Source organism: Nomascus leucogenys, chromosome 14, assembly GCF_006542625.1.
Source record: "Nomascus leucogenys isolate Asia chromosome 14, Asia_NLE_v1, whole genome shotgun sequence".
NCBI lineage: Eukaryota > Metazoa > Chordata > Mammalia > Primates > Hylobatidae > Nomascus > Nomascus leucogenys.
The window spans coordinates 47,696,319-47,716,315 of record NC_044394.1 but is presented as its reverse complement, the minus strand read 5'-3'; the positions used below and the strand labels follow the sequence as shown (position 1 = coordinate 47,716,315).

The following is a 19,997-nucleotide window of genomic DNA, read 5'->3' as shown; positions in this document are numbered from 1 at the left end:
CATGTCCCTTGATTCCCTAAACACACTCTCCCATGCCTTGCAGTGGCCCTGGGCCCAGCCCAATCAATCTCACGTACTCTCAAGACTCAAAGTATCAGAAAAAGATTGTGTGGCCATGTATTCATTTCCCAGGGCTGCCATAACTAATCACCACAAACCGGGTGGCTTAAAACAGCAAAAATTTATTCTGTCACATTCTGGAGGCCAGAGTCTGAAACCGAGGTGTTAGCAGGGATACAGGCCCCTCAGAGGCTCTGGGGAAGAATTGTCCCTTATATCCAGTAGACAGGCAATAACAAATGCTGGAGAGGATGTGGAGAAAAGCGAACTCTCATACATTGTTGCTAATATATGGAATGAATGTTAGTACAACCACTATGGAGAACAGTTTGGAGGTTCCTCAAAAAACTAAAAATAGAGCTACCATACAATCCAGCAATCCCACTGCTGTGTATATACTCAAAAGAAGGGAAATCAGTGTATCAAAGAGATATCTGCACTCTCATGTTTATTGCGGCACTATTCACAATAGCCAATATCTGGAAACAACCTAACAGTCTATCAACAGATGAATGGATGAAGGAAATGTGGTACATTTACACAATGGAGTACTATTCAGCCATTCAAAAAATGGTCATTTGCACCAACATAGATGGAACTGGAAGTCATTATGTTGAGTGAAATAAGCCAGGCACAGAAAGACAAACTTTGCATGCTCTCATCATTTCTGAGAGCTAAGAATTAAAACAATTGAATTCATGGAGATAGAGAGTATAAGGATGGTTACCAGAGCCTGGGAAGAGTAGTGGGGGTGGGGGAGATGTAAGGATGGTTAATAGGTACAAAAAATAAAAGAATGAATAAGACCTAGTATTTGATAGCACAATAGGGTGACCACAGTCAATAATAATTTAATTGCACCTTAAAAATAACTAAAATAATATAATTGGATTGTTTATAACATGAAGGATAAATGCACCAGGTGTTGGATACCCCATTCACCCTGACGTGATTATTATGCATGGCATGCCTGTATCAAAATATCTCGTGTACCCCATAAATGCATACACCTACTATGTACCCACAAAAATTAAAAGTTAAAAAAATCTCTCAGTACTCTATATATCCTCCTACTAGTTCTGCTTCTCTCATGGGACCCTGACTCATCCAAATTTTGGTACTAGAAGAGAGGAACAGAATCTTAAATCTATTTCCAGTGGCCAAGAGGGTATTTAGGTACTCCATGGCATGATGTGGCAATAGAGATATATAAAATATTACCATTGGATACTCTCAATCAAACACATATAAAAGGCAAGTTCTGGGTGCCCATGTGTTTGATGATACCTGAGAACATTTTAGTTAAACTGAGGAGTATAATATTGGCTGGTTGCTGGAGAAAGTGGGGAAAGAAAGGGATGAGTTTAGGCTTTCAAATTCCCATCTTAAAATCTGCATAAATGAACTGAAAGCTTCTATGGGCCGGGCACGGTGGCTCATGCCTGTAATCCCAGCACTTTGAGAGGCTGAGGTGGGGGGATCATCTAGGTCAGGAGTTTGAGAGCAGCCTGGCCAACATGGTGAAACCCCATCTCAACTAAAAATACAAAAATTAGTTGGGTGTGGTGGCATGCACCTATAATCCCAGCTACTCAGGAGGCTGAGACAGGAGAATGGCTTGAACCCGGGAGGCGGAGGTTGCAGTGAGCCAAGATCACGCCACTGCACTCCAGCCTGGGCAACAGAGCGAGACTTTGTCTCAAAAAAAAAAAAAAAAAAAAAAAAAATTGGAGGCCAAGGCGGGCAGATCACAAGGTCAAGAGATCAGGACCATCCTGGCCAACATGGTGAAACCTTGTCTCTACTAAAAATACAAAAACTAGCCGGGTGTGGTGGCAAGTGCCTGTAGTCCCAGCTACTCAGGAGGCTGAGGCAGGAGAATTGCTTGAACCTGGGAGGCAGAGGTTGCAGCGAGCCGAGATCACGCCACTGCACTCCAGCCTGGCGACACAGTGAGACTCTGTCAAAAAAAAAAAAAAAAAAAAAAAAGAAAAAGAAATCTTCAGCTTCTATGTCTGTCCTGAAAGAAATCCTTACCTCCTGTAGCTGCAGGACTGAGATTTCTGAAAACCAAACCCAAAGTGACTGAATTGCAATGCACCTGAATGCCTAGCCTTGCAGACTGGTCTTGTGTTAAAGTGAGAGAACTGATTGAAAAGGAATAGTACCCTAAAAAACTAGAATGGGGACATATGGGAAGATCCCAGTGAAGCTGGGGGTATCAAGTCTCTAAATTCTGCTTAGTCTTGTTTGCCAATAGAAGTAGCCTTTCCACCCTCTCTGAGGAGGTTAACCCTGATTTTTCCATAGAACTCTGTAATGGCCTCTCCTAAGGTCCTCTAACAAGACCCCACCAATTCTCCTCAGGACCCACTTCTACCACTCCTCTTTGCTTCTAGACCTATAACTAGACTTAAGTTCCAGCAGGTCCCAAAGAGTGAGGAATAAAGCAACCCATACAACAAAAGGTACACCACACACTGAAAGAATTGCGTGATTTTTCTAATGTATACAGACGTAAATGTGGGGAATGTGCATAGACATAGATAGAAGGATGTGGGGTAATGATGGAAGGAACATAGCATTGTATCAGGCTGAATTTATTGGTATGAGCCCATTGAGCAGAGGTTCTGGGCTCCATGTTTTAGCTGGATGGATTAGAAAGGGCTCCATTTGGTTGGTTAGCTGAAACATGAGTCCAAAGATAACCCACAGTAAATGAAGTTGAAATGCCAGAACTCTCTTCTTATACTGTAGAGGAAGGGACCCAAAGGCTTAAGGAGTCTGGAATATTAGAGTGGATTTATCATGTAAGACCTGTTCACCCACCTGGAAGGGTCCAGACAATATACCTTTTATCATGACTATGAGAAATAAACTTGTGAGGAGGGCTCCAGAATCCTTGAGAGCTCTGTAGTCATTCCTTTCTGCAGGTCAGAAATGACTATGGGAACTGCTACTATCAAACTGGGATCCCAAAATGCAATGCAGATAGTTGGATCCCAGGATAGTAAAGTCTAAGTGGCCATACTTATTGTCAAAGGCAAGGTGGATATGGTTGCTGTTATGAACAGTGGTGTCAAAACATTCATTAACCAGAATAGTCGAACTCATAGGGACCTTCGGCACTGGCTAATTGATTATGATGTCCCTAGAAAAGAAATAGATAAGGAATCTACTAAACTCTTACTTGATCTGTGCAAGTAGAGTTCCATGTTGTATAAAGTCTAACTTGAATTACCAAAATAGAGAGTAACAGTCTCTCAATTATTTCCCAAACACGAGCTAGTTTATATACCCCAAACCCACTGAATGGGGAGGTTGGATCTCCTTGAGGAAGAGCCACACTACACTGTCAAAATGCACACTGTTCACCTTTCTCTCAGCCTTCCCCAAGGGGACTGTGGCTACTTACCACGGTGACTGCATTGAGGAAAGTCACCCTGGTAAGTGGCCATACATACGGCCAATGGAAGCCACCTGTAGGAGATCGAAGGGTGCCAGGAGCAGGTGTTCAGGGTGTTCATCGCCCTGATCTCTCCCTGTTGGGTGGTTCCAGGGTGTCCCTGTTCCTCCACCAAAGGTTACAGCCTGTCAGAAGCTCTGAGTTCTCTAGATTTTTGTACCTGCCCCTCCCCTAATGGTATCAGCTCCTACTCCCGCTCGCTCCAGGATGCCTCACCACACTCTTCATCAGTTTCCCTTAACCTTGATCATAGCTTTATAAATGACCCCACTTCAGCCAGGTGCAGTGGCTCACACCTGTAATACCAGCACTGTGTGAGGCCGAAGCGGGTGGATCACGAGGTCAGGAGATCGAGACCATCCTGGCTAACACGGTGAAACCCCATCTCTACTAAAAATACAAAGATTAACCAGGCATGGTGGCACGTACCTGTCACCCCAGCTACTCAGGAAGCTGAGGCAGAAGAACCACTTGGACCCAGAGGCAGAGGCTGCAGTGAGCCGAGATCACACCACTGCACTCCAGCGTGGGCGACAGAGCAAGACTCCGACTCAATAAAGAAATAAATAACCCCACTTCATGACACTCCCAATTACCCCATTTCTTTTTCCTGGTCATGAAAGCAGGAAATCACCTCCTGGGGAGCTCCCACAATTCTTAGCAGTTTCTTTGCAGATATAATACTTTCTGTACTCCCACCTCCCATAAAAGCGATTTAGTATGGTTGTGTTCACACCCCGGACTGTGATCTTGCTCGGGACAGAATGCATGCCTGGGTCACTCTTTTTTTTTTTTTTGAGACGGAGTCTTGCTCTGTCACCCAGGCTGGAGTGCAGTGGCGCGATCTCGGCTCACTGCAAGCTCCGCCTCCCGGGTTCACGCCATTCTCCTGCCTCAGCCTCTCCAAGTAGCTGGGACTACAGGCGCCCGCCACCACGCCCGGCTAATTTTTTGTATTTTTAGTAGAGACGGGGTTTCACCGTGGTCTCGATCTCCTGACCTCGTGATCCGCCCACCTCAGCCTCCCAAAGTGCTGGGATTACAAGCATGAGCCACCGCGGCCTGGGTCACTCTTAGTATCCTCATTGTATTTTGATATTGTCAGCATGTGAGGTGGCTATTAATATCTGTTCAATGAATGACTGAATAAATGAATCAATGCTTTATTAAACGATAAGTCCATAGTCTGTTGGGTTCGCCGACGCCGGCCATCGGTGCCACATTGCCACAAGTGTCCTATGGTAAAGCAGTTTTTCTTGGTCCATTCAAATTGGGATGGGAAGCAGACGTTTTTGTAGAATACACCTCCCGAGCAGAAATGGAATTGCCTCCCTGTGGTGTGCGGATGGAGAATGTCCTCGCATCGTGGTTTCAAGTCCTGGTTTGACTGCCCCACGACCTGGCTTAGACACAGGAGCCGCTCGTCAACTGTTTCTGTTTTTTTGCATATTTTGTGAAATTTTTTTCTTCAGAATTTTGCCACCATGTCTTTCCATCCATTATAAAAATATTATATGTCGTGTTTGCCGGAGGAGATCTAAAACAAAACAACAAAACCCACAGTGCTCAGCTCAGCGCACAGGAGTCCTGCTGTCTACTCGCTGGGCAGTGGTGGAGGCTGATGCTTCCCAGGGTGAGGATTCTGCTTCCCATCAGTAAGGTTTGTCATCTGTGAAATTCTTTTTGCCTCTGGGCAGCACAGAGCCTCTGGGATACTGTCTTCCCCCCAGTGTCTCTTAACTAACTCAGGCCACCCACAGCTTTGACTGGTCCCTATGGGAGGGGGCCACAGTTCTGACCACTTCTGCTGGCATCTCAAGGGGCATGGAGGGAAAATGGCAGGTCCAATGGATGAGCCTTGGTAGGAAGAGGACGCTGGAGGTGGGGGTGGGGGGAGGTGGCCTGAATGGGTCACCAGTCCCAGGAGCCTTGGCATGGAGAGAAAGCAATGCCACTCTTGTGGGGAAATTCAAACACTGCTACCTCTGGAGTCAGAGGGTGGGTAGGGGCGGGGATGGACACTTCCCCTCATCACACGCTTCCACCCCATTGCTCTAGGGGCAAGCTGAGCATTCAGTGCAGTGTCAGGCAGGACTGAGGGGCTGTGGGGAGCTGCTCTTCCTTCTGTGGTCAGGAATATGTGTCCCTGGGGATGCAGCAAGAAGCATGTAATTTCAAAATGCAGCTACGCATACACATCATGGTGCAAACCATTTGCTTTCTAGCGCCTGCTCGTGGTGAGTGCTTCTGTGCCTGAGCCCCCTCATCTAGAGGCCTAACCAAAATATTTAACAACTGGTGTAGACAGGCACTGACCAGTCAAAATGAGCATCACTGAAGCAGAGCCTTGGAGGGCCACGGCTGGGCCAGGCACTAATCCTTCATTTGCAGGATCACGGAGAAGATCAGGAGGTCAGTGGGAAGCTCGGGGAAGGCTTTCAGTATTCTAACAAGCAGGGCAGCTGTGCCAATGTGAATAAGCTGAATACCAGCCCTGCTTTCACTCTCCTTCGTGGCTTCAGCCCTCCTCACCCTCTTAGATTTGTGTTTTTCCTTTCTTTTGTAAATCCATATTCCTATTTGCCAATCTTTCAGCCAGAGCCCTCAATATGGGGACAGGTCTGGCCTAACCACAGTGGCCCTGAGAGGCAACCCTGGCCCACCCAGGGATCCCCAAACCCGGCTGTGCATCAGAATCACCCAGGCTGTGCCTAAAACCCATGGCCCAGGTCCTGTGTGCTTTGACAGAGCAGGCCAGGGGATGCTGAGGCACAACCAGGCTTGCAGCTTCTGCCGTCCTCCTAAACCGGATCAGCAAGAAGCCCTGGGGGCAGCGTGAGTTCTAACACCCGTGGGTTCTTGGAAGGAAGGCCATGCCAGCACCACTCACGAAGGCTGTTTCTTCCTGATGTATGAGGCCAACCCAAGCAGCAACAGCACAGTGGCCATGAGGATGGCCACCCCTGAGACGGCAGCGATGATGGTGTTCCTCTGCAGGAAGTGCAAAAGCTGCCCGCAGGACATAGTCCTAAAGTGAGCATCTAAATGAGAAGACACAGCGCAGAGTGAACAGAGATACCCGCCAGGCTACCCACAACCAGGACTAAGCCTGCAAGGGACACCTGTTCATTCCATTCATAACAGAATAAAAACCTTGACATCTTGGCCGGGCACGGTGGCTCACGCCTGTAATCCCAGCCCTTTGGGAGGCCGAGGCAGGCGGATCACGAGGTCAGGAGATCAAGACCATCCTGGCTAACACGGTGAAACCCCGTCTCTACTAAAAATACAAAAAAAATTAACCAGGTGCAGTGGCGGATGCCTGTAGTCCCAGCTACTCGGGAGGCTGAGGCAGGAGAATGGTGTGAACCCGGGAGGCAGAGCTTGCAGTGAGCCGAGATTGCGCCACTGCACTCCAGCCTGGGCGACAGAGCGAGACTCCGTCTCAAAAAAAAAAAAAAAAAACCTTGGCATCTTAGCCACTGGTTCCAGAAGTCCTCTTGGGAAGGAACTGGCTGTTTGGGGAAATGCATTCATCTGCTATTTGGCGATAAGATGAGATGCTTTTGCGGGGTGGAGATGAGACACTGAGGGTATGGGCTGGCATGCAACAAAGCAGCCAGAAAGAAAGTTCCACAGACCAATTTGTAGGCGGTCAAGAGAACAGAGCAGAGCTCAGATGGGTGATAGGAGGCAGGGGCACTAGAGGAGGCTGAGAAATCCTATTGCAAAGGCTTTTAAGAACAATGGAGGCAAATACTCCGTTTGCAGCTTTCCACAGGGCAGTGATACAACCTCTTCTCTGCTGCCCCTCCTCTGCCCCCTGGCCTCAGGAAGTCGTACTGCGTACACAATCTGCCTCGTGTGTGTAGGTTTGGGAGATTTCACGTCTGCATCAGCACGAGGCAAACGCAAGGCCACAGATGATCCTGAGCTCCTGAGCCCCTGAGCCCCTCTGAGGACTTACAGAAGTTGTGAGAGTGGATCGGAATACTGCTGAGCACAGGCTGGAGAAAACACGGCAGTCTTAGCTAGATCTCAAAGGAAGGAGATCTCAGCCGACATCAGTGTCTCCTAGAGCTTCTGTCACCCCATTTATAATGTGACCAAAAAAGAAAAAGACCTCAGGGAAATCAGGCATGGAGGTGCGATCCCAGGTATCGGCTGGTTTCGTGTGGAGAGCTGTCCAGGGCAGCCGGTGATGTAGACAGGGGAGTGCTGAGCAAGGGTCTTCTTGGGTGATGGGGAGAAAACAGGGCATGTCCAGCCTCCCACCTTCAGCTATGCTATGCCAAGAGGCAGCGTATCCAGCAGCTCTAAGGCTCTGCTGGAATAATTTGGCATTTAATTTCTAAGCATTAGGAAGTGACAACCAGGTATAATTTTGACAGGGAGTGGCAGTGTGGAGGGGTGTACTGTGCTTGGTACCAGCATGGGTGAGTTTCTGCCCACTCTAAACAGGTCTGGGCTCAGGGATGAGCCAGGGTGAAGCCCTGGCTGTGCAGAAACAATATAAAAGTAGCATCTTTTTGGAAGAGTGGTGAAATTCCTGGAGTTGGGTTTTTCCTTTATTTATTTATTTATTTATTTTTAGATGGAGTCTCGCTCCTGTTGCCCAGGCTGGAGTGCAATGGTGCAATCTCAGCTCACTGCAGCCTCCACCTACTGGGTTCAAGTGATTTTGAACTGGCTCAGCCTCCCGAATAGCTGGGATTACAGGCACCCGCCACCACGCCCAGCTAATTTTTTCTTTTGTATTTTTAGTAGAGACGGGGTTTTACCATGTTGGCCAGGGTAGTCTCGAACTCCTGGCCTCAGGTGATGCGCCCACCTTGACCTCCCAAAGTGCTGGGATTACAGGCGTGAGCCACCGTGCCCGGCCTCTGGAGTTGGTTTAATTCATAAATTTTAACTGCAGATTGTATTCACTGCAGATTTAATTCACTTTTGCGGATGAATTAAAGATGTCAGTTAAAATACCATGAAAGGCAAAGACACATTCAGAAGTTGTCCGTATTTAAGCATCATACTTAGTTTATATGCCATATAGATTCCCACCTGGTTTAGCTGCTCCTTGAGGTGTTTCTTTATCTACAGTAGTTAACTGCTCTCTTAAATCCCTGTCGGACAGAGAGGATTCTTTAAACCTCTTCTCCTCTGAAAGGTGATCTACAAAAGATAAAATGTGTTCATCTACAAACAACCATGGCCTGTGATTAGTTCAGCGTTTATGATAAAAGTAGCTTCTTTTAGACTCAAAGTGAGGAGTTAGGGAGGACTTGGAAAAGTCTAAATGTCCTACAGAAACTCAGTGTTTTGGTGTTTTATTGTTTTTGTTTACTTTTTTAAAAATCTAACAAATTCCTGGGCAACCCACCCATAGCTGAGGCAGCATTTCTTACACTTGAGTGTGCATTTGAATCACACTGGGAGGGCTTATAAAAACACAAATTCCTAAGCCCCACCCCAGAGTTTCTGATTCCATAGGTCTGGGGTAGGCCTGGGAATGTGTGTGTCTCACAGATCCTGAAAGACGCTGCTTCTGTGGGTAGAGGACCATACTTAGAGAACCTCTCTAAGCCCCAGCCTACTTCTCCACTTGCATAAAATAGAGATAATAAGACCTACTTCACAGATTGTACAATGTTCACGAAAATAATTTTTAAAACACAAAGTACTATAAAAATTTTCTTGAGTTGTGAGGACAAGATAGGAAAATTAACCACACTGAAATATTCAGGTATTGGTAGAGGGATTGCAGAATAGTTTAATAGAAAGAAGACAGTCGAAAATGAGAAATATTTGCATCCTAGCTCTGCCCTTTAGTGCCTGACTCGTTTGCATATGGGACCTGTCAAAGGGCCTGAGTTTAGCTTGGAGAAAATTGGGAGGCCAGCATGGCCTGCGTGTCTTCGCCAGATGCAGGATGGCCTGGGAAGAGGCTGAGAGATGTTTTGAGAAGCTCTGGGAAACAAACTAGAACCAATGGGCAGGCGCTCCAGGGAAATCTGTTTGGACTGTTTAGCAGTTAGAACATGAGCTATCAAAGAGTGAATGGGAAAGGATGAGAAGTAATGAATCTCACACCCCAGAAGACTTCAAAGCAGGCTGGAGCCCCCAGCCCCAGACGGGAGACCTCCAAGGGCTGGAAGTGGGGGCGGGGCAGCTTTGGATGGGTTTGGTAAACCTTCCTTGGCCTTGTTCACAGAGAGATAGAGAACTGTCGCAATAAGAGTTTGCGACCAGCCTGGGCAACATAGCAAGACTTCATCTCTACTAAAAATAAAAAAATAAAAAACATTAGCCGGGCACGGTGGCACACACCTGTAGTCCCAGCTACTAGAAAGGCTGAAGTAGGCAGATGGCTTGAACTCGGGAGATCAAGGCTGCAGAGACCTATAATCACACCTCTGCACTCCAGCCCAGGTAACAGAGCGAGACCCTGTCTCAAAAGAATAATAAAATTAAACAATAAAATAAAATAACAGAAAATTATCACAATATGATTAAGACTATCATGTGGGTGTCTGATAACAGTCTCATGAAGTTCTAGTTATTCCTGGAAAAAAAAGAGAGAAATTTGTTCCTTATTCAACTTGGCTTAGAAAAGAGAGAAATCTCCCAATTTAATAAGACTGATAATTAACTTGACTTTTGAGATGCAACATGTCAAATCCGAATCAGATTAACAGCCACAGACAGAAAGCCCTGGCGAGCATGGAGTTATCCACTAGGGGGCGCGCTTGGCTTGCTCCTCCACAGAGCTGCAGCAATGGTAGACCTGACATGGGAACACATTTTCACTCTCTTTCTCCACCGGAGGCAAAAGACAGAATTAAGAGCCACTGCCTATTCTTATCGTCAGTATGGACGTAAGTTTTCATTTGCCTAAGGTTCTTTGAAGAATCTGAAGGCGTCTTTTATGTTTGATGGGTTGTGTTTGATCATTTGTTGGATTTTTTTTTGTGGGAAAAAAGAAGCACAATTATCAAATTTTTGACCAACACAGTTTCATTTCCAGACTTCTTTCCAACTTTAGAACTATTAACTATGACAGGAGCAGCCTCCCATTACAAGAGGAATTCTTCCGTCTTTCCATGGTGTAGGCTCAACCCAAGCTGCCAATCAAGCATGTGCTGGGCTTGGTAAAAACCTTCTTAAAGGAGTGCAGAACCAAGAAACTCTGACTTTGTGCTCAAGGAAAAGTTGAAGTCTTTCATCTTCATAATTCTCTGTGTTTTGGAGACTCTAATATTGACATGAGCCTTTGATTACATGTTAATAGCACGTTATTGCTAGGACTGACGCTATGTTCCATTCAGTGGACCTACGATCATCAGCAGCTACAGCTGCTGTCCACAGACCTGGGCACACCTTTTAAAAGACACTTCACTTCTCAGAATGGTCATTTCCCCACTCCTCCTCCTATCGAGATGTTTTCGACCATTGGCTTTTTTTTTTTTTTTTTGGAGACGGAGTCTCTGTCCCCCAGGCTGGAGTGCAGTGGCACCATCTCAGCTCACCGCAACCTCTGCCTCCCCGGTTCAAGCGATTTTCCTGCCTGAGCCTCCCGAGTAGCTGGGATTACAGGGATACACCACTACACCCAGCTAATATTTGTATTTTTAGTAGAGATGAGGTTTCACCATGTTGGCCAGGCTAATCTCGAACTCCTGACCTCAGGTGATCCACCTGCCTCGGCCTCCCAAGTGCTGAGATTACAGGCGTGAGGCACCACACCCAGCCTTTTTTTCTTTTTTTGAATGGTCACTGCTGCCAAGGAGGAGGTGCAGACAGTGTGGTCTGGAATTTACTGTCCCTGCAGAGTAGCCTGAGAGCAGCTCCCACTCTCTGAAGATGGATCTGATCAGCCCCCTCAGCTGGCGGACATGAGCTTTGTCACTGCCTACGGTTCTTCTCAGCCCTCTTCTTCCCTCACTCTTCCTACTTGGAAAAACCCTATCAAGGAGATCAGCCTCTTGTTCTCCCAGAACTCCGTGCAATTACAACATAAGCACTTTTAAAAGACCTTCAATGTTAGCATGTTTGTATCTAATAGTTATTTATTGATTAGATTGACTCTCCTAAGAGCTGTGAGCTCTTGGAGGAAAAGAATGCCTCACTGAGCTCTCTAGCTTCCAGCACAGTGCTTCCCACTGGGTAGGAGAGATCAGTAGTTAGGTCTTGAGTGAGAGAATGAATCTGGAAGAATCTTGACTACAACCTCATGGGGGACTCTGAGCCAGAACTACCCTGCTAAACCTGTCTTGCTAGCCAAGACTGCCAGGCATGGTGGTGCGTGCCTGTAGTCCCAGCTACTCGGGAGGCTGAGACAGGAGAATCGCTTGAACTTGGGAGGCGGAGGTTGCAATGAGCTGAGATTGCACCACTGCACTCCAGCCTGGATGACAGAGTGAGATTCCATCTCAAAAAAAAAAAGAAAAGAAAAGAAAGAAAATAAAAGAAAAAATGTTGTTCTGGCTCCTCCTGAAGGAAAAATAAAGATTTGAAAGTAAAATTATGTTAGACAATTGACCGAAGAAACAGTTTTAGAAATCAAAAGATCAAGCTAGATAGTAGGCTTTCTATTCCCCAAGTATATAATTTGATTTTACTTAAACAACGATTATTCAGGGGTGAAGGTAAATTATTCAGGGGCATTTTCTTATTCAAGGGTGAAGGTACATTATTCAGGGGCTGAGGTATCTTGGCACTGTAATATACATTCCTGGGCAGACCACACCTAACATTTGCAAAAACCAGCACAAGAATTTTAATAGGTTAACAAATGGTGCTAGGAAAACAGGATATCATATGCGGAAGAATAATGTTAGATCCTTACCCAACACCATAAACAAAAATTAACTCACAATGGACCAAAGACCTAAATGTAATACCTAAAACTATAAAAACTTTTAGAGGAAAACATAGGGCAGAAACTTCATGACATTGGATTCGGAAATTATTTCTTGAGTTTGATACCAAAGGCACAGGCCACCAAAGAAAACATAGACAAATTGGACTTTATGCAAATTTTAAAATTTTGTGCATCAAAAGACAGTGTCAACAGAATAAAAAGGTACCCCACCCAGGATGGGAAAAAAACCTTTGCAAATTGTTTATCTGATAAGGGAATGATACCCAGACTATAGAGAGAACTCCTGACACCCAACAAAATACAAAAATACAAACAACGGATTCAAAAGTGGGCAAAGAACTTGAATAGATATTTTTCCAAAGAAGATATACAAATGGCCAATAGTACTTGAAAAGATGCTCAACATCACTATCATTAGGGAATTGGCGAGGATGTGAAGAAACTGGAACCCTTGTATGCTGTTGGTAGGAATGTAAATGGTACCACCACGATGGGAAACAGTATGGCGGTTCTTCCGAAAATTAAAACCAAAATCACCATATCATCCAGCAATTTCACTTCTGAGTATATACCCAAAATAACTGAAAGCAGGGTCTCAAAGAATTATTTGTACATCCACGTTCATAACAGGATTATTCACAAGGCTAAAATGTGGAAACAACCCAAATCCATCAAGGGATAAGTGAGTAAACAAAACATGGTAGATATATACAATGGAATATTACTCGGCCTCAAAAAGAAAGGACATTCTGGGCTGGCATTATCACGCCTGTAATCCCAGCACTTTGGGAGGCCAAGGGGGGGCGGATCACGAGGTCAGGAGATCGAGACCATCCTGGCTAACACTGTGAAATCCCGTCTCTACTAAAAATACAAAAAAAAAAAAAAAAAAAAAATTAGCCAGGCACAGTGGCTCACGCCTGTAATCCCAGCACTTTGGGAGGCCAAGGCGGGTGGATCACGAGATCAAGAGATTGAGACCATCCTGGCTAACACAGTGAAACCCTGTCTCTACTAAAAATACAAAAAAATTAGCCAGGTGAGGTGGCGGGTGCCTGTAGTCCCAGCTACGCGGGAGGCTGAGGCAGGAGAATGGCATGAACCCCGGGGGGCGGAGCCTGTAGTGAGCCGAGATTGCGCCACTGCACCCCAGCCTGGGTAAAAGAGTGAGACTCCGTCTCAAAAAAAAAAAAAAAAAAAAAATTAGCCGGGCGTGGTGGCGGGCGCCTGTAGTCCCAGCTACTCAGGAGGCTGAGGCAGAAGAATGGCGTGAACCCGGGAGGCGGAGGTTGCAGTGAGCCAAGATTGCGCCACTGCACTCCAGCCTGCACGACAGAGCAAGACTCTGTCTCAAAAAAAAAAGAAAGGACATTCTGAAATATGCCACAACATGGATGAACCTCGAGGACATTATGCAAAATGAAATGTCAGTAACAAAAAGACAAGTACTGTATGATTGTACTTATGTGAGATATTTAGAGTAGTCAAAATCATACAGAAAGTAGAACGGTGGTTGCCAGGGGATGCAGAGATGGGGGAATGGATGGTTATTATTTAATAGGTATAGAATTTTGGTTTTATAAGATGAAAAGAGTTCTGGAGATGAATGCTGGTGATGGTTGTACAACATTATGAATGTATTTAATACCACTGAACTGTGCCCTTAAAAATGGTTAAGAAGGTAAATTTCATATTATGTGTATTCTATAATAATTTTTAAAAATTGAAAAAGAATACAAACGGAGAAACATCTGTCATATGTATCAATCATTAAAAGTTATAAATCATGGCTCAGTCTACATATCTACACAAGGACCTGCTGCTTTCTTGGTGGCTAAAGGAACCCCAAGGCTCCTTCCAATCCCCTGCCAGTCTGAATGACAGCACAGATGTGCTGAAGCAGGGAAAAAGCTGGGCACAGGCCCAAGATTCCTGAGCAGTGACTGGACTCTCCAAGCCTCACTATGACCAAATAGAATTTGTTCTAGGAATGCAAGGTTGGTTTGACACTAGGAAATTCATTATTATCATATATATAATCTTAATAGACTTAAGGAAAATAATCATATGATTAGTTACAAAAATTCAATACCCATTCCTGATTTTTTAAATACTCAAGCAAATATGTAATAACAAATGTTAGTAAGGATGTGAAGAAATGGGAACTCTTGCACATATTGGTGGGATTGTAAAACAGTGTAGCTGCTATGGAAACAATATGGAGGTTCCTCAAAAAATTAAAGATAGATTTACCATATGACCCCACAATCCTACTTCTGGATATATATCCTAAAGAACTGAAAACAGGATCTTGGAGATATTGCATACCCATAGTCATTGCAGCATTATTTACAATAGCCAAGATATGAGAGCAACCCAAGTGTCCAACAACAGATAAATGGATAAAGAAAATATGGTATATACATGCAATAGAATATTATTCAGCCTTAAAAAGAAAGGAAATTCTGGGCCAGGCACAGTGGCTCATGCCTGTAATCCCAGCACTTTGGGAGGCTGAGGCGGGTGGATCACAAGGTCAGGAGATCGAGACCATCCTGGCTAACACGGTGAAACTCCGTCTCTACTAAAAATACAAAAAAAATTAGCCAGGCCTGGTGGCGGGCACCTGTAGTCCCAGCTACTCAGGAGGCTGAGGCAGGAGAATGGCGTGAACCCAGGAGGCAGAGCTTGCAGTGAGCCGAGATCGCGCCACTGCACTCCAGCCTGGGCAACAGCACGAGACTCTGTCTCAAAAAATAAATAAATAAATAAATAAATAAAATAAAGGAAATTCTGTCATATGCTACAACATGGATTAACCTTGAGGACATTATACTACGTGAACTAAACCAATCATAAAAAGACAAATACTGTAGGATTCAACTTACATGAGATGTCTAAAGTAACTCAATTCATAGAAACAGAAAAAAATACCCAAAAGTATTTTTTGGACAGGTACATTCTCATTCTCAGTATCAATATATGTATGCATATATATTTACATGTATGTGTGTAGATGGAAGGATAGATATACAGATAGATAATCCCTTATTCATATTAGTCCTATAACCTGACTCTTAATCAGGAAACTCAACAGGCATTTTCTCCAAGAGCAAGAACAAAGCAGGATGCCCACTATATCTCCAGCAACCATTCAAGATTATCCTAGAGGTGGCCGGGCGCGGTGGCTCACGCTTGTAATCCCAGCACTTTGGGAGGCCGAGGCGAGCGAATCACGAGGTCAGGAGATCGAGACCACGGTGAAACCCCATCTCTATTAAAAAAAAAAAAAAAATACAAAAAATTAGCCGGGCGTGGTGGCGGGCGCCTGTAGTCCCAGCTACTCGGAGAGGCTGAGGCAGGAGAATGGCGTGAACCTGGGAGGCGGAGCTTAAAGTGAGCCGAGATTGCGCCACTGCACTTCAGCCTGGGTGACAGAGCGAGACTCTGTCTCAAAAAAAAAAAGATTATCCTAGAGGTATTAGCAATGCAATTAAACATGATAAATAAATCAGGTAGAGGCATAACAATAGGTAAAGATGTAAAACTGGCTGGGCATGGTGGCTCATGCCTGTAATCCCAGCACTTTGGGAGGCCAAGGCGGGCAGATCACCTGAGGTCAGGAGTTGGAGGCCAGCCTGGCCAACATGGTGAAACCCTGTCTCTAATAAAAATTCAAAAATTAACTGGGCATGGTGGCACATGCTTGTAGTCCCAGCTACTTGGGAGGCTGAGGCAGGAGGATCACATGAACCTGGGAGGAGGAGGTTGCAGTGAGCCGAGATCATGCCACTGCACTCCAACCTGGGCAACAGAGTGAGACTCCATCTCAAAAAAAAAAAAAAAGGAAGTAAAACTATCTCTATAACAGTATATGTAGAATTGAATAAGGCAATAGGACATAAAATTAATATACAAAATTCAAGCCTTCCTATACCTAAACATTAAGTAGGTAGAGGGTATAATGATAGGGAAACCCCCTCTCTTACAATTGCAACACAGAAAATTAAGTGACTTAGGAATAAACTTAAGAAGATACATGTAAAAATCTGTGTAAGGAAAACTTTAACACACACTGAGAATAAACTCGAAGAACTGGACAGGCATTCCCATTTCTAGCATAGCATGACCTAACATCTGTTTTCCCACAGTGAATATTGTGGTATAAATTTGATGCAATGCCAATCAGAATACCAATAGCTTTTTGATGAAGTTCGACAAGTTGATGTTAAAGTTCACATGGAAAAACAAACATGCAAAAATAGCCAGGAAAACAATGAAAAAACAAAAACTGCAAAGGGGAACTAGTCCAACAAGACATTAAAACATACTATTTTCAGGCGCGGTGGCTCACACCTGTAATCCCAGCACGGAGTTTCGCTCTTGTTGCCCCGGCTGGAATGCAGTGGTGCGATCTTGGCTCACTGCAACCTCTGCCTCCTGGGTTCAAGCGATTCTCCTGCCTCAGCCTCCCGAGTAGCTGGTCTCGAACTCCTGACTTCAGGGGAGCCACATCGCCCAGCCAGGAATAAGGATTTTTAATAAGCTCTTCCCATTCCCCAGCCCTGACCTCCGGCTGATGCATGGTGCGGCCCGGGAACTCCTGGCCAGGTTCATAATCCTGCACCCAGGAAAGACCACATATTTACCAGCTCGGAGAGTGACCTATTTGGCCTGTTTTTTTTTTTCTTTTAAATCTTTTAAGTCTTTCTAGGGGAGAAATGCTTCATGGATTCTAGCTGCTCATCCTGTCTTCAGAGCCAATCTCCCTCCAGCATGATCAGATAGCTCAGATGAGCCTCTGCTCCTAGCTGGAGGCAGCGCTTTCCCACACTCCTGAGGAGGGGAGAATTCCTCCTCTGGGGCAGCACCTCAGGAATGTGCTCAGCCTCTGCCCAGCCCCACCACCCCAGCGGGGAAAGGACCTGCCCAGGTCAGTTTGGGAGGAGGCACCGGGTATCTGCGGCCAGCTCTCTCTCCCTCCTGGCTGGCATCTGTCTGCCTGCAGAGAATAAACATTCTGATCTGCTCCTCCATGCTATACATATCACAGAAGCAGACTCGCACAGGGTGGGATTTGGGGAAAACATGGGTATCATAAATCTTACCAGTGATTAGGGAACTCTTCGTAATTCAGGGTGAAGCACCCACGTTGTACAGCCAAGTACAAGTACCCTCTTGTGGCTGGGCGTGGTGGTTCACACCTGTAATCCCAGCACTTTGGGAGGCCAAGGTGGGCGGATCACAAAGTCAGGAGTTCAAGACCAGCCTGGCCAACATGGTGAAACCCCATCTCTACTAAAAATACAAAAATTAGCTGGGTGTGGTGGTGCATGTCTGTAGTCCTAGCTACTCGGGAGGCTGAGGCAGAGAATTGCTTGAACCCAGGAGGGAGAGGTTGCAATGAGCCAAGATCATGCCACTGCACTCCAGCCTGGGCAACAAAGCGAGACTCCGTCTCAAAAAAAAAAAAAAAACAAGTACTCTCTTGTACTCTCTACAAGAGAGTCTGAGCACCATCTGCCAGACCCTCAGCTCTGAATTCAGGTCAGGTAAGAGGAAAAGGAAGGGCCGGGCCTGGTGGCTCACACCTGTCATCCCAGCACTTTGGGAGGCCGAGGCGGGTGGATCACGAGGTCAGGAGATCGAGACCATCCTGGCTAACACGGTGAAACCCTGTATCTACTAAAAAATACAAAAAATTAGCCAGGCGTGGTGTCGGGCACCCGTAGTTACAGCCACTTGGAGGCTGAGGCAGGAGAATGGCATGAACCTGGGATGCAGAGTTTGCAGTGAGCCGAGATTGCGCCGCTGCACTCCAGTCTGGGCGACAGAGCGAGACTCCATCTCAAAAAAAAAAAAAAAAGGAAAAAGAACAACGATTTATCGACCCCCAATTCCACTTTTATGCATTTACATTTACCTTTATCGGGAATTTTGTCCACACTGCCAAGGAAATATTCTGGTTTAGGAGAATTCCAAGCAACACTGGTTCCTTTGATAAGACACATGAATAAAAAATAATAAGAAAAAGGGTCTTCATCAGTATACATTTGCAAGCACCTTGGGCCCATGTTCGTATTCCCTTTTTTTTTTTTTTTTTGTCTTTTGAGACAGAGTCTCACTGTCACCCCGGCTGGAGTGCAGTGGCACGATCTCGGCTCACTGCAACCTCCGCCTCCCGGGTCCAAGTGATTCTCATGTCTCAGCCTCCCAAGTAGCTGGGACTACAGGCATGAGCCACCATGGCTGGCTAATTTTTTGTATTTTTAGTAGAGACAGGGTTTCGCCATGTTGGTCAGGCTGGTCTCAAACTCCTGACCTCAAGTGATCCGCCCACCTCGGCCTCCCAAAGTGCTGGGATTACAGGCGTGAGCCACCGCGCCTGGCCTTGTTTTCCATTTTTAAGTTGAAATGCTAATATAGAACTCAACTTGTATGAGCAAATGTGTGTTTGAAAGTGAATGCCTCGATGTAGACAGAGGTGCCACCTCACTGCTGATTGCAGAGATGCCCAGGCAGTTGTCCTGGGCTACCCTCAGGGAAACTACCCTCAGGAATTGGGGTGCAAACATCTGTCTGCAGAATACCAACACAGTGCCCATTCCCCCTCCCTGCCTGGGGCACTTGTACCCACAGCTGGCAGATTTCCAATATACTATTCTATCCTTATTACTGTGAGCAAATACCTATCTTAATTCTCAGAGTGCTAAATTTTTCCCGTCATATGAAGCTGCTTTGGGGAAAGAGTGTGTTCTTCACATGTGTCATTTCTATGGGTGTGCTTAAGGTAAGTCATTTTTTGGTCTTGTTTTATCATCCACTGAATGGGGTATTAATGACTGCACTAACTCTCTCAAACCACGTTGTGCACTTAGAAGGATTCGTGTGTTGGGTTGAAAGTTAGGACGCTGCTAGGGGCTCCTGTTGTCGGGAGTGGGGAACCCCACTTGCAGATCAGGTTTCTGTCCTCTGAATGCCTCCAGGGTGGCAGAACCTGCCTAACACTGCACATCAAGGATCACCCCAAAATACAGGGATATTCACACTTTGGAGCACAGATTCCATAGCGGGTGGAAGGTTATAGAGAGGATTTCAGACAGTTGTTCCCTTTATATCTCAATTTGGCTTTGCCCCACCAGTAGTTGGTTTAAAGTCTGCTAGGATGATAGTATAGCACATTTAAGACAACATATAGGCCTATAGAAATGTGTGCACTTATTGTGTTAATGACATACACTTGCCTTTTCTCATGTCTGTTTTTGTAATGGATCTGACTGCTGTTGTTTCGTTAAATGATGAGTCATATGGAACCTTTGGAAACACCTGCAGTAGAATTTCATCTCCAGTGAAGCAAACAAAGGCATGTTAATACAGCAACGCAGGATTGATATATTTTGCTCTCTAAGTGCCTAAAGCAGTCTATGAATACAGTGAATACATGACGCAAACTCCACGGATATGGGATGTTATTCCCTAAAATGCCTTGTCTTGGGAAGGAAAACTCCGATTACCTAAATCATTTCCGGAAAATTGTGATTGTCTGAGACATCCTGGGCAGTAAACACTGCCCGCTAAAGATATATGGCCCCA

At 45.5% G+C, this 19,997-nt stretch overlaps 1 protein-coding gene across 1 annotated transcript in view; it reads right to left on the bottom strand.

The window, feature by feature from the left end:
• Positions 1-4,665: 4,665 nt before the first annotated feature.
• C14H2orf92 (chromosome 14 C2orf92 homolog) overlaps positions 4,666-19,997 on the bottom strand; it is a 34,028-nt gene continuing 18,696 nt past the window's right edge. The window contains exons 4-8 of the mRNA XM_030827158.1: positions 19,649-19,747; positions 18,328-18,399; positions 8,585-8,695; positions 6,417-6,567; positions 4,666-5,063 (exon numbers count right to left, since the gene is read on the bottom strand). Of these exons, the coding sequence (XP_030683018.1) occupies positions 4,931-5,063; positions 6,417-6,567; positions 8,585-8,695; positions 18,328-18,399; positions 19,649-19,747 (566 nt within the window). The 3' untranslated portion in view covers positions 4,666-4,930. The remainder of the gene's footprint in view (positions 5,064-6,416; positions 6,568-8,584; positions 8,696-18,327; positions 18,400-19,648; positions 19,748-19,997) is intronic.